General features: G+C 44.3%; 1 protein-coding gene across 1 annotated transcript in view; it reads left to right on the forward strand.

Annotated features, from left to right (window-relative positions):
* TRPC3 (transient receptor potential cation channel subfamily C member 3) overlaps window positions 1-10,331 on the forward strand; it is an 81,077-nt gene extending 70,746 nt beyond the window's left edge. The window contains exons 11-12 of the mRNA XM_015565975.1: window positions 6,091-6,166; window positions 8,593-10,331. Coding sequence (XP_015421461.1) covers window positions 6,091-6,166; window positions 8,593-8,735 — 219 coding nt within the window. The 3' untranslated portion in view covers window positions 8,736-10,331. The remainder of the gene's footprint in view (window positions 1-6,090; window positions 6,167-8,592) is intronic.
* Window positions 10,332-13,221: the final 2,890 nt, after the last annotated feature.

Below are 13,221 nucleotides of genomic sequence, written 5' to 3' on the forward strand. Positions count from 1 at the left end.
GAAATATGAAATCAGGTGCTAAAGATAAACCAGAGGCCTGATGCATGAATTCGTACACAGGTGGGGTCCAGCTGGCCCGCACCAGTGGGGGCCCATTGGGCCAGGCCGATGGTGGGGAGGGGCCACAAGGCGGTTGGCCGATGGCCCTGCCCCCAATCGGGGTGTTGGGGGCCAATCAGGGACCGGACCAGCCGGGGTAGGGGGCAGTCGGGCCCAGATCAGGCTGCTTGGCTGCCACAGTTCGCGTCATAGCCACCAGTCATTCTGGTCATTCTGCCGTTCCCATTACTGGGTTTTTATATATATGGATGACTTACCTAAGAAATTCCACGTCTTAATCTGCTAGGTGGGGATTTTTCCTTTAAAGTCGTCACCTTTGGGAGACACTAATTCTAATGTTGCTGCCACGATTCAGAGCATTTTTGGAATATCTCTAAAGAGTTAACTAACAGTGGAAATGGCTAAACTTGGCCGCTAGTTAGAGCTGCACGTCGTTTTGGAATTCACATGAATTATCTTTCCAACATGAACAAGGGATGGACTATTTCCAGGTCGCGTCACATGTGGGGAACCTGATTTCAGTCCACCATGAGGTGTCTTCTTGCCTCACAGAGGCTCAGACTTGGTGGATGAGTATATTTAAGCTGCAAATACTAAGGTGAAAATTTTTGTGGAAAGCTGAAAACACATCAGATTTTGAAGGGGAAAATGTCCGCTTGTAGCCATAGTTTCCCTGCAGCTTAAAGATGAAATGGAGATAATGGGCTTCCTGTTTTCCCTTCAAGGAGAGCGTTTAATCTGAGTGGCTTTGTCCAGGGTGTTTCTAGGGAGCCTGAATTTAAAAAAAAACACAACATTTTCTTTTCCTATGATCATCCCTTCTGGCCAGAAATGTTAGTGTTCATAGACTTTTTCCAGCATGGTTTCAGATAACATTACATAAATATTTTAGAGAGAGTGTGCCAGGGAATGTAGACATCTTTATCTTCAATTTTTATCTTTACAAATAATACTCACAAGAGCTAACCTTTTCTTTTTTAAAAAAAATGTTCTTATTGATATTAGAGAGAGAAGAAGGGAGAGGGAGAGAGAGATAGAAGCATCAATGATGAGAGAGAATCATGGACCGGCTGCCTCCTGCATGCCCCCTAATGGGGATCAAGCCTGCAACCCGGACATGTGCTCTGACCAAGAATTGAACCATGACATCCTGGTTTATGGGTCAACGCTCAAGCACTGAGCCACACCAGCTGGGCAAGCTGACCTTTCCTAAGCAGGAACTGTTGCTTTTCCATGCATTCGATTACTCAGTCTGCACACTTTGTGAGCTGAGTTTATTACCCCCATTAAATAGATGAGGAAACGGAAGCTTCATGAGTTGAAGCAACTTCCGTTCACTCAGCTAGAGAAGACAGGCCTGTGTCCAGGAAGGAGCCCAAGGGCGACATCCCTTCCCTGGAGCTGGTGGCTGCGTCCCTGAGGCGTCACCACTGCCCCAGCAGTGACCGCATTGCCACGTCCCCTGGGTGGCAGACACCAGGGTGCTGCTGGGTGCTGGCCACGAGGGGCGGGGCGAAGGCTTGCAGTGCCCTGTGGGCTACTCCCTGGCCTGGAAACCCGGCTCTGACCGGACATGGATCCGATTGCTCCCTTCCCATTGGGATAGCCGTTGTCCTGGTCCCGTTTATGGACAGACTGTCCTTTCCCACTGGTGGGCATGGCTGTCTTCCATGCAACACAGCGGAGATGCGTGTTTGACAAGAATGAAAGCACAGGCTAACCAGGTGGCTGTTTCTCTCTTATCTTGGATCCTTTTTCTCCCTGACAGTTGCCGGGAGCAGGTCTGCTGGGACGGACATTTAACGGGGGGCGGGAAGCCAGGCTCCCTTTGGTTTAGGCAACCCTGGTCTCTATGAGTAATTGTCTTGGGTCTCCCCCTTCCCTAGGCTGGGGGGCACCCCCTCCTTTCCACAGGGAAGGGAAAGAATACCCTCTCTCCCCACCTCCCATGCCTCAGTCGTTTTCCTGGTGGGGGTAAGGAGGCAGTATGTGTGAGTTCAGTACTGGTTTATGATTGGCACTACGCCCTGAGGAGCCGTGGCTGCCCCACCTGCTAGTGGCAGCCTAGTCACATTTAAATCTTCTGTGCATTTGGCTCCTTTTTCTTTGTGGTATGTGGTGTGAGGTAGAGACCTGAATTTAACTTTCCCACAGAGACAGTCCATTGTCTCAGCACTATTTGTTGAAAATGGTTCACTCTTCAAGCTACTTTAACGGATAAACATTTTTTTCTATGGGAATCTGCCTCCACTGGCCCCTAAGCTTAACTTTACCCCGATATGTTCACCCGTCAGAGTGAACCGTTCCTTTCAGTCAAGCTTCACTGGAGTAGAGGCTGTGTTCATTGTTGCATCCTGACTCCCTAGCACACTGCAAGGCTCACTACCTGGCTCACTACCAGGCTCACTACCAGGCTCAGTACCAGGCTCAGTACCTGGCTCAGTACTAGGCTCCACTACCAGGCTCAGTACTAGGCTCACTACCAGGCTCAGTACTAGGCTCACTACCAGGCTCAGTACCTGGCTCACTACCTGGCTCAGTACCAGGTTTACTATCAGGTTCACTAACAGGCTCACTACCTGACTCACCACCAGGCTATCAGGCACACTGCCTGACTCACTACCAGGCTCAATACCAGGCTCACTACCTGGCTCACTACCTGGCTCACTACCGCCACCGTCACCTGGCTCAGTACTAGGCTCACTACCTGGCGCAGAGTTGGTTTTCAGTAAATATTTGGTACTTGAATGAGTGAGTTCAGGCTAATGCCCACCCAGCTGTGAATCTATCCTGGGGTTCGGAGTCCTCAGAGCTCAACTGGTTTTATATTTTACTGGGACTGGTAAGGTGGGCTTTTCCTGCTCCGTAGCATGAGCGCCTCTTAATCTGTCATCATTCTCTGTGACAGACGCTTGGATCATCCCACATCTTTTTACTCGACCTTGGCCTCTAACAGGTCACTTAGGTTCATAATTTCTGCTTCCTTAAACCTGAGGTACATTTTTCATTCTCCCTGTACAGTAGTCCCTCCTCATCGGTGGTTTCACTTTCTGAGGTTTCTTTTGCCTGCCGTCAACTGCAGTCCAAAAATATTATATGGAAAATTCCAGAAATAAACAAGTCATAAATTGAGTTGTGTGTGTTCCGAATAGCACGATGAACCCTCTCGCCATTTTGCTCCGTCCCACCCAGGACATCACTCATCTCTCTGTCCAGGATAGACATCTCACCCATAAGTCATTCAGTGGCCGCCACCGTCATCAGATGGACTGTGGAGGTGCCACATCGCCTGTGTGCAAGTCACCCTGACTTTATAACGGCCCAAAGTGCAAAGGTAGTGATGCTGGCAACTGGATATGACAGAGAGAAGCTGTAAAGGGGAAATGTGGAAGTTCTCCACTTTATAAGTAAAGAAAAAAAATCATATGCTGAGGTTGCCAAGGTCCACGGCAAGAATGAGTCTTCTCTCCGTGAAATGGCCTAGTTTATAAGTTAAACTTTATTGTAGGTTTTTATGTTGAGGAGAAAACAGTATATCTTCAGTTTAGCACTATCTGTGGTTTCAGGCCTCCAATGGGCAGTCTTGGAGGCCATCACCCACGGATAAGGGGGGCTACTGTGTCTGCGTTTTAGTTCAGGCCATTTTTCTCTTTCCTTCGTTATCTTGTGTGATATTTGATATAAGCAGGAGAATATGTGTAACATAATCAGGTATGAGGTATAACTCCCTGCACACCTATGACCAGCTCCACAGTGGGTGCTCCTCCCTGGCCCACACCTTGCCGCCAGGTAATTCTAGCCTGAAATTGGGGTTTCTCATCCTCTCAACTGGTTTTCTTTCCAAATATACGCTTATTGCACATATAGATAATCCCCAAATGCACTAGTGGGCTTCTTATTGAGCTTTGGAAGGATGATTTCATACTTCGTGAATTCAGTTTGAATTTTCCATTCAACATTTATGCTTCTAAGGTTCATCTCTATTGCTGTGTGTGGCTATGGTTCATCAATTTTATTAGTGACCACAGCGACATTATATTGTGTAACATACCGTGATTTGTCTGGTCTCCTGTTGATACTTGTTTAGATTGTTTTCTGTTTTATTTTGATATTTTGGATAAGATTGCAATAAACATTGTTATTTATGCTGTTGTATCATAAATCAGCCAGCTAGACAAGACACCTTAATGAGTCGATTAGGAGTCATCTTTATTTGCGCGTGGTTTCAGAGCAGAATACCTCTGTCAAATTCTGAACCAACACATAGAGGAAGTTCTCTCTATGTATACTTTTCTGAGCTCTTTGCAGATTTTACAAAGAGCTCTGTGTAAGTTTTTTTGCAGACAGTTTGTAACTTTGGATACATAATGAACAAACACCTGGCATAAGAATATGGGAATGATTACCGGTATTAGTCTGTTACATTAGATGGTTAGCCTCCAAGGTCAGACAGTTAAGTTTATCTTTTTCTATTATTCAAACTAAAATAGATATTTTTACAGAATAAGAGGCGGTCTAAAAATGACGGAGTTTACAACAACAGAGTATAGCCAACACAATAATAGCAATAACAACAAAATCAAAAGGTTTTATCTCATTAAAAAACTTACAGCTCTACACTGAATTTATAAACATATTCTCCTATATTATCTTTTGAAGAATTTAAATGCATGTGGAATTCACATTTAAGATACATGTGGCATTAATTTTTGTGTGCATGGTCTGAAGTAGGGCTCTAGTGTGAATGAATCAAAATCGTACCTATTTTAGTAATTTTAGTAATTATGTGTGCCATGAGATGGAACAGGTTGAAAATGGCTGCACTAAAGTATAAAATTCCATTGGTCCCTATCCTCTCCAACACTTGCCATTATGAGATGTGTTAATTTTTCCCTTTTTAGATGTAAAATTATATCTCCTTTCCATTGTAATTTGCATTTTCCCAAGAAAATAGTTGAGGATTGTTTTATGTGCTTATTGACCATTCACAGTTCCTTTTCTGCAAATGTCTCTTTTGCCCATTTTTCTGTTCGGTTGAGTTTTTCCTATTGGATTAAAGTTCTTCATATATTTTGGATCCAGATTCATCATCAGTTATAAGTATTGCCTATATTTTCACCCAGTTTGTGGCTTGACTTTCTACTTTCTTCATGGTGTCTTTATTAACAGAAGTTTTAATTGCAACGAAGTTGAATTTATCAATCTTTTCTACTGTAATTAGAATTTTTATCTTATTGAAAAACTTACAGCTCTGCACTGAATTTACAAACAGATTCTCCTATGCTGTCTGTTGAGGAATTTAAAATGCATGTGGAATTCGCATTTAAGATGCACATGGAATTAATTTTTGTGCGTATGCCATGAAGTAGGGCTTCAGTGTGATTTTTTTTCATATAGGAAAACAATTATCCTGGAAGAGCATATATTTAGATTGCGTATATTTACACTGTGTGTTGCTAGGAGAGGAAAGCGTCCAATATAACAGAATGTATGGTTTTTCAAAAACATAAAACACAATCTCTGTAGTAATGAGTCTATGTACAAAACTTAAAGAAAAGGTACTGGAAGGACCTCCGCCAAAATACCAACATTCTCTTCGGATGGTGGGATCATCGATGACTTTGTGTATTTCTTTGTTGTTCTTCTCTGTATTTCCTAAATTCTCTTTATTGAGCATGGATTTGCTTTTGTTAAAAAAAAGAAAAGAAACCACAGCATTGAGAAAGAAGGTAGTGTCTATAGATGGCAATGTGGTGTCCCCACAGCTTAAAGATAAATTGTGTTGGAAAGAGAAACCATGAATTGAAATCTTCCAACTGAACCTTTTTTAAAAGCCCCTCTGTCCCTGGGGGACATGATGTGAGTTATGCTGTCAGCCTCCGTAAGGTGGAGAAGGGCTGCATTCTGCAACCTGAGGGTCCCGCAAGCAGTGACATAAAACGCCTCTCCCCTGAGCTGTTTGCTTTCAGGCATGTGAGCTCCTTGGAGAACAGGGTGTCGGTGACGGAGTCATTTCTCCTTTCCCAACAGCAGATAATGAAAAGACTCATAAAGCGGTATGTTCTGAAAGCACAAGTAGACAAAGAGAATGACGAGGTGAACGAAGGTAAGCACCCCCAAACCGAGAAGCATCCTTTGTGTTTTTTGTTTGTTTGTTTGTTTTCCGAGAAACATCCTTTGACAAGTAACTGCACGGGCCTGAGAAACTGCATAGCGAAGGATCCTTTAAAAACCCAACCTCAGGGAACAGTTTGGGTCCTTCCAAGACTGACAGGAGAATCTTACGTTACATTTCTAAAATTCTATCTTTTTAAAGAAACAGTTTTTAAAATGTCAGTCGGCGATGATTTACCTCTACTCCAAAGCCCTGATTCTTAGCATGTGAAGACTGCCGTCTGTCTTTTAATTTCCTGTTAACGTAAGACGGTCAGGAGCTTCAGTGAGTTCACACGAGGGTTAACAATTCCCCAGGGATGCAGGTGAAATAATGGTTACCGGAGACAGAATCCACACTTCTTCAGACAAATCTTCATTTTGTTGTCCAAAGAGAAACCTCTGGCCCATTTTTCCCGTCTGTCTTTCTCTTCCCGTCCACGTTTCTTCTTGGCCCCTTACTTCAACGGGCCTATTTTTCCAGGTAAATCCTAGGCAGGGCATCCGTTGTGAACTATACGTAAAAGTTTTCATCAAAGGCTGGGGTGTACCTACAGGCCAATGCACCTGCCCAGAGTTGAAAAGAAACCAACCTGGAGAAATAAGTTCAAAACTATAGTTTACAACACCAATCAGATGCTAAGAGACCTGTTGGCACTGTTAAGAGAAAAAAGAGCTAAACTCAACAAAACTGTCACTGAGCTTCGAAACCAGTATTTGATTAAGGCAAGGAAATCCTTGCACATCTCAGTCAATACAGCGGTGTGCGTCTGTAGAGAAGAAATCTGTAGAGATGTGAGTGACAGCCAGCAAACATCCAGGCGCGCGGACAGTGGGAAGGAGACAGGCCTGGGGTGGGACATCTGATCAGGTCCGTCACTCCCTGAAAACAAAGCACGGCTAAGTGCTGGGGAACGTGGGTGGCCAGGGCAGCATCAGAAACAAGGGGCCACCTCCCGCAGCCTGCACCAAGGAGGAGCCTAGAGGAACGAGAGCGTTTTGAACGAAGTTCTAACTAAGAAAGTGCATCACGTATCGTAACCACCTCCTGTTATAAACGAGGAAGCTAAAGTCCAAAGTGGTCAGGTAATTTGTTTCCCCGCACTGGCAGACTGAATACACTTAGGGTTCAGTACCCCGTAACCCAGAAACAAGGGACACGGATACTGTAGGGAGGCGATGGTGGGTTCACTGGGCTTACCGGCCAAATATGACACTGAAGGGTGTGAGAATCCGTTTCCTCCACCAAAGCCTGCCTGGGTTTCTGATTAGATCAGCTCATTCCCTCTGGGCTGCCGGATGCAAAAAGGAAGAATCAGTGTTGTTTTTTTTCTGCCACGAAGGAACCTGGAAATGTCTTCTGTGTGTTCTTGGGGAAGAGTTAGAATCCTAGACAATGAAAAGGTCCTGACGTTTATATAATGAAAGAATGTAGGAATGATACTTTACAAACAGCATAAAGATACCAGGAAAGGCCAGGAAAGGTGGGTTTGACATGTGATTCTCCTAAAAAGCTGTTAAAGTGCCAATGCTTTGAAGAATCATTTCTTGGATTTGAGATAAATTCCTGCTTCAAAGGTCACCTTTCAAGACCAAGGGCTTATCTCCATTGCGATCATTTGCAAGAGAATCCTGTTTTTCATTGCAATTGACATATGCGCCAAATACTGCCACGCTGAGTTCTGGGAATAGTTGTGTTTTAATCGCCACAAATCTGCTGTGGACACGCCCGTGATGCCCACACAGCCAGGGGCGTCCCAGCCGAACCCCTTAATTCACTGTTGCTCCTCGCTTGCTTACATGTCCGCCCTCTGCGCGCCACAGACGAACCTGTCTGTTCCGTCACTCCACGTTCCTTGCCACCGCCTTCCTTAATAAACACGCTCTTTCTTCTTCCTTCCTTCCCCTTGCTTCAAACTTGACCTAAACTTACTTCTCCCATGTCTTTGCCTGTTAAATAGATTGAGTCATTGTTAGTGACCTTTTGTTTTGCTAGGATTCCCTTCCACACTAGCCACGGGGGAGGATCTCCGTAGGTGCCACGCTGCGTGGCTGAGGGACCCAAGAGCCTCCTACAGACAGGAAGGAGGCCCCTGCCTGTAGGCCAATGACAGGGAACACCCTGCATTCAGCGTTGGCTGAGCCACAGGACGATACTTGCACTGAGCTTTCCTATTAAAAAACATAGCTGGACAGCTTTTATAGCTACTTACAAAGGTCATCATATTTTTAAAGACAGACATCTCTTAAAGGGAAAAATCTATTTTGGTGATGTGATGGGGCCAATGTATTTATAGCGTAGGCATTTCACTCTCTGTCCTCTTCTAAACCCAAAGAGAAAATGACTGATTATGTGTTTCTTTAATGCCAATACTTCAGGTGAATTAAAAGAAATCAAGCAGGACATCTCCAGCCTTCGCTACGAGCTGCTGGAGGACAAGAGCCAGGCCACGGAGGAGCTGGCCGTTCTCATCCATACGCTCAGTGAGAAGCTGAGCCCCAGCTCGCCGCGGTGCGAGTGAGCGGAGCCTGGGCGGCGGCCTGGACTGCAGCGCAAATGTGGGCAATAATATTTCCAAGGATGAAGTACTTGAAAAACCACGGTGTACATTTTCTAGTGTTAACTGCCTTTATCATGTGAATCTTTGAGAGTGAGGTCTTCATGATTTTACTGTTTCATCCCCTGTAAATGGTCTTCGTTTGCCGTGTCTGCCTTGACATGACAATGGCACGGCGTTGTACGGATTGCTGCCCGTCTTGTCCATTTTAGAATGAACCCTACTACATCTTTCCTCTCTCTGGGGGCCTCCAAGAGACTGTAAGCTCCTTGGGGACAGGGACTATGTCTTATTCCTCTTGGTGTCTCCAGCGTCTAGTCCAGTGCCTGGGACAAAGGCGGGAGGTGCGCAGTAAATGTTGAAACCACCTGAACTGAACTGCCAACAAAGTACAAATACAAATAACGGGGCCATCACCACGCAGCACACCTTCTCTTGTCCAAGTGCTGAAGCGGTTTTTTTAAAAAATAGAAACTGAAGACAACTGACAAGCAGCCATGACTTGCTCAGATTTTTTTCTTAGAATTTTTGGCATCACTAATAATCCTAGAACCTTCGAGCCCTGAGGAAGAATTTAACAGCGAAATGGGTTAATGGAAAAATCCATTATGTTAAAGTTTCATAGAATTGTTCAGAGTAAGTCATTCAAGGTTTTTTAAAGGTTTTCCTGAAGGATATGCTGTTTGTTTTCTGTCGTAGATGTTCATTTGTTGCTTCTCAGTCATGTGAATTTAGTCGGCAGGACGGTGGGTTTTTTTAAGGGGGCTCAGGGGTTGTCGTTTTGTTAGGACCTCCTGAGTTCCGCCTCTGCGGTTTCGAGGGCATGTTTAGGGGAAGAAACCGGGCAGAGCAGCAGCTGGGGACCGGGCGGGGTCTGTCCGAGCATCGCCGGGTGGGTGTCGTTTCCCTGTGAGGCCTCTCTTTGCTCACAGTGCTTGGCATCCTTTTTCTGATCAGAGCATTTCGCTTATACTTTCTACACAAAACAGACTGCGATGTATCTGTTCTCAGCTTATTGTGCAACTGAGCTGAATACCAGTGATACCTACGGCGCCTCAGGCCTTTAACAGGAGAGGGGATACAGGCCAGTAAGTTCCCTCATCTCTTCACAGACCACAAAACACTCAAATACATTACTCCAGGTAGGTGTCAATGGCTCATAGAGTTACGCTTACGCTCCTGTTCCATCTGTCCGCATCAAGACTTAGAGGATTACGAATTGTGACCACAACTCAAAGGTAGTTTTATAGGCCTTAGGCACTGGTTTAGTACATGATACTTTAAAATCATTGCTCTCGCACAGCAAGGCTTTCTAGACGTGAAGACAAAACGACCATTAAGCAGAACCACATAAAGCTCTCTACAGATGATTTCTTAATTTCTAATTCTTGGGACAAAAAATATTAAGAAAAGAACTTTATACATTTTTGCTACCATTGTAGACTATTTCACTAACTTTTATGCTATTCTAATAGTACTTTGTCTTAAATGTTTTTCAAACTTGATGTATTTAATGTTATGCCTCAGAACTGAATAAAATACTGAATTTTTTCATTGTCATATGTTTCTCTACTATATTACAATACTCTCAGTCTTACAGTGTTGTCTAGGATTCCAAGGGTGGACGTTTTGAATGGAATATTTCGTTAATACTCCCATTTGGGGGGTGGGGAAACGTTGAGTGGAAACGTGTCCGATTCAGCTGGAGACATTCAGCCTACTGTCTTCGGAGTCCTGCGTAAAGGTCCAGCTAACAGCATTGCCTAAGTCCGTGCCTCCCCAACTGTAGAACTCTCAACACAGGTTAAACACCTTCCTTGCTGTTATGGGCTGAATTGTGTGTTCCCCTCCCCCACCCCAAATTCACTTACTGAAGTCCTAACCCCCAGGATCTCAGAATGTGACGGAATTTGGAGACGGGGCTTTAAGAGATAATTACATTACAATGAAGTCACTGGAGAAGCGCTGACTCTGATAGGACAGGTGCCCTTATTAGAAGAGGAGGTTAGGACACGGACACAGAGGGAAGACAGGTGAGGTCACAGTTTGAGGATGGCCATGGAGAGATGACTCGGGAGATTGGCTTGGTTCCCTGCTGACACCTTACTCTTGTACTCCGAAGCCAGTGAGACCCTGTGAGAAAATGAATTTCTGTTGCTGAAGCCACCCAGCTGGCGGTACTTTGTTAGGGGGGCCCTATCTTTCTAATACACCTTCCAATCCCCTAAATTCTGTACAATTCTGTTTTAGCCTAGCTCCTCTATGTCTATTTTTCAACTTACTTCTAAAATCTATCTGTATTTTTGTTGAGTCTAAATTAATATAGATTTTCCCAAATTGTTATAGAGCTAACCCGTCTCAAGACATTCCTGTTTATTTTAATGTGGTTATATTAGCCTCAGAAAAAAATTATCTGGAGCAGCTTGGAACCTGGGCAAAACCTCAGATCCTTCTATTAGAAATCTTCCTAAGAAGCACCCCTTCTCAGGGGTTTAATTTTATATATATTTGCCCTAGCTGGTTTGGCTCAGTGGATAGAGCCTTCTGACTGAAGGGTCCTAGGTTCAATTCTGGTCAATTCTGGTCATTTTTTTTTTTATTGATTTCAGAGAGGAAGGGAGAAGGAGAGATGGAAGCATCAATGATGTGAGATAATCATTGATCAGCTGCCTCCTGCATACCCCACACTGGCATCAAGCCCACAACCTGGGAATTGAACGGTGACTTCCAACTTCTTAGGTCAGTGCTCAACCACTGAGCCACTCTGGTCAGGCTCAGGGGTTTAATTCTTGATCCACAATCATTGTGCTCTCTTCCCTAGCAAACCACAGAATCTCGGAAAGGTACAGTATCTTATTCACCAACAGCATTTCTGTAGGCGGAGCATACTGTGCACTAAGGAGGGACTGATGGACAAGAGTCAAGGAAGGTCAGCTCTAGGTCAGATCCTGCCTTGGTCACCATCGGTCAGCAGTAGTTTGAGGGTCCCTGCGGCCTTTCCAGGAGGCCTGTGATTTTGAAGCTGTATTTTCCTAACACTAAAATGTTATTTGCCTCTTTCACTGTGTTGACATTTGCACTGATGGTACAAAAGCCTTGGGGTTAATGCCGCTGATTCTTAAGCCTGAGTCAAAGCCGTGGCTGCAAACTGTAGCGGGAATCTCTTACTCATCACGCCCACGTCGTCAGGAAACAAGCGTTTCCTATAGAAATGTGCATTATGAAGCAGTAAAAATTGTTCATTTTAAGTCTTTACTCTTGAGTGTCTTTAAGTATTCTGGGTGATGATATGGGCAGTCTGCATTCATCATTTCTACTGAATACCAAAGGACATCAGTTCTCTCAAGGAAAAGCACTGGTGTGATTACACTTGGGTTGCTAGCTGAACTCGTTTTGGTTTTTTTTCATGGAACATTTTCTTTTGAAAGCACAATTAAATTATTATTTGGATTTGGATATTTGGCCTTCAATTCACTTTCTTGTGAATTGAAGAAGTGAACCTATCATTTCAAGGAAAACAATGGCGATGTTACCAATGCTTAGATTTGAGCCTTTATGCACAAATTAGAGTTTGGCGAAATTTATATGCACCATCTGAGGTTGACAGCTTTCTAATACTTAAAATATTTTCTGATGAAATCCATGGTGGTATTAATTAATGGGATGTTTGAATGTTGTATGATGAAGCCACACTGCAACCAACGTTTCAGAAACGACCACTTCTTGAGTTTGGATCAAATTTTCTTCATATACTTAAAAAAACCATACACTTATACCAATAGATTGAATGCAGCAGTAGAATTGGGATTTCCCTATTTACTATCCTGGTGGACAGTAAATAGATTTGCAAAACATTTTCATTAAAATATTTAATGATTTTATTGTAAACATTTTTTAAAGTTTCAGTTCTAATTTCTAATACGGTAAATATCAATAGGTAACATATAAACAAAAGGTCTGTGGGGCCCTCAAAAGGTGGTAAGCACACATTTGTAATACCTTAATCAACAAAGGGGGAAAAAAGAATTCAAACCAAAATAAAAAACGTTTGTAAGAATATTGTAAAGGGGTCCTAAGGCCAAAAGTTTGAGAACTGCTGCGGTAGCTAACGCCTATAACGGTGAAAATTCGCTGAGGGATCCTTTCCAATAGGTCGGAATGAACGCGTCTTCGCATCAATCCTTTTCATTAAAAAAGACTCAAGAAGTGCAGCTCAGGGCAGCGGCGGGGTGGAGCCAAGACTGCGTCTCCGGTCTCCCTGGAAACCATCCTTCCGCGCTCCGTCCCTCTGCACCTCTGATTGGAGCAGGTTGGAGAGGGGCGTGGCTTTCCCTTCGTCCGTGGCCCACTCGCAGGAACGTGTTGACGTCACACCGGACGCCGTCGCCCCGAGCCCGAGGTTGCATCCCCCCTGCGGCCGCGGCGCTGGGGTCGCCTCCCAGGGCCGCGC

Source organism: Myotis davidii, unplaced genomic scaffold, assembly GCF_000327345.1.
Source record: "Myotis davidii unplaced genomic scaffold, ASM32734v1 scaffold862, whole genome shotgun sequence".
NCBI lineage: Eukaryota > Metazoa > Chordata > Mammalia > Chiroptera > Vespertilionidae > Myotis > Myotis davidii.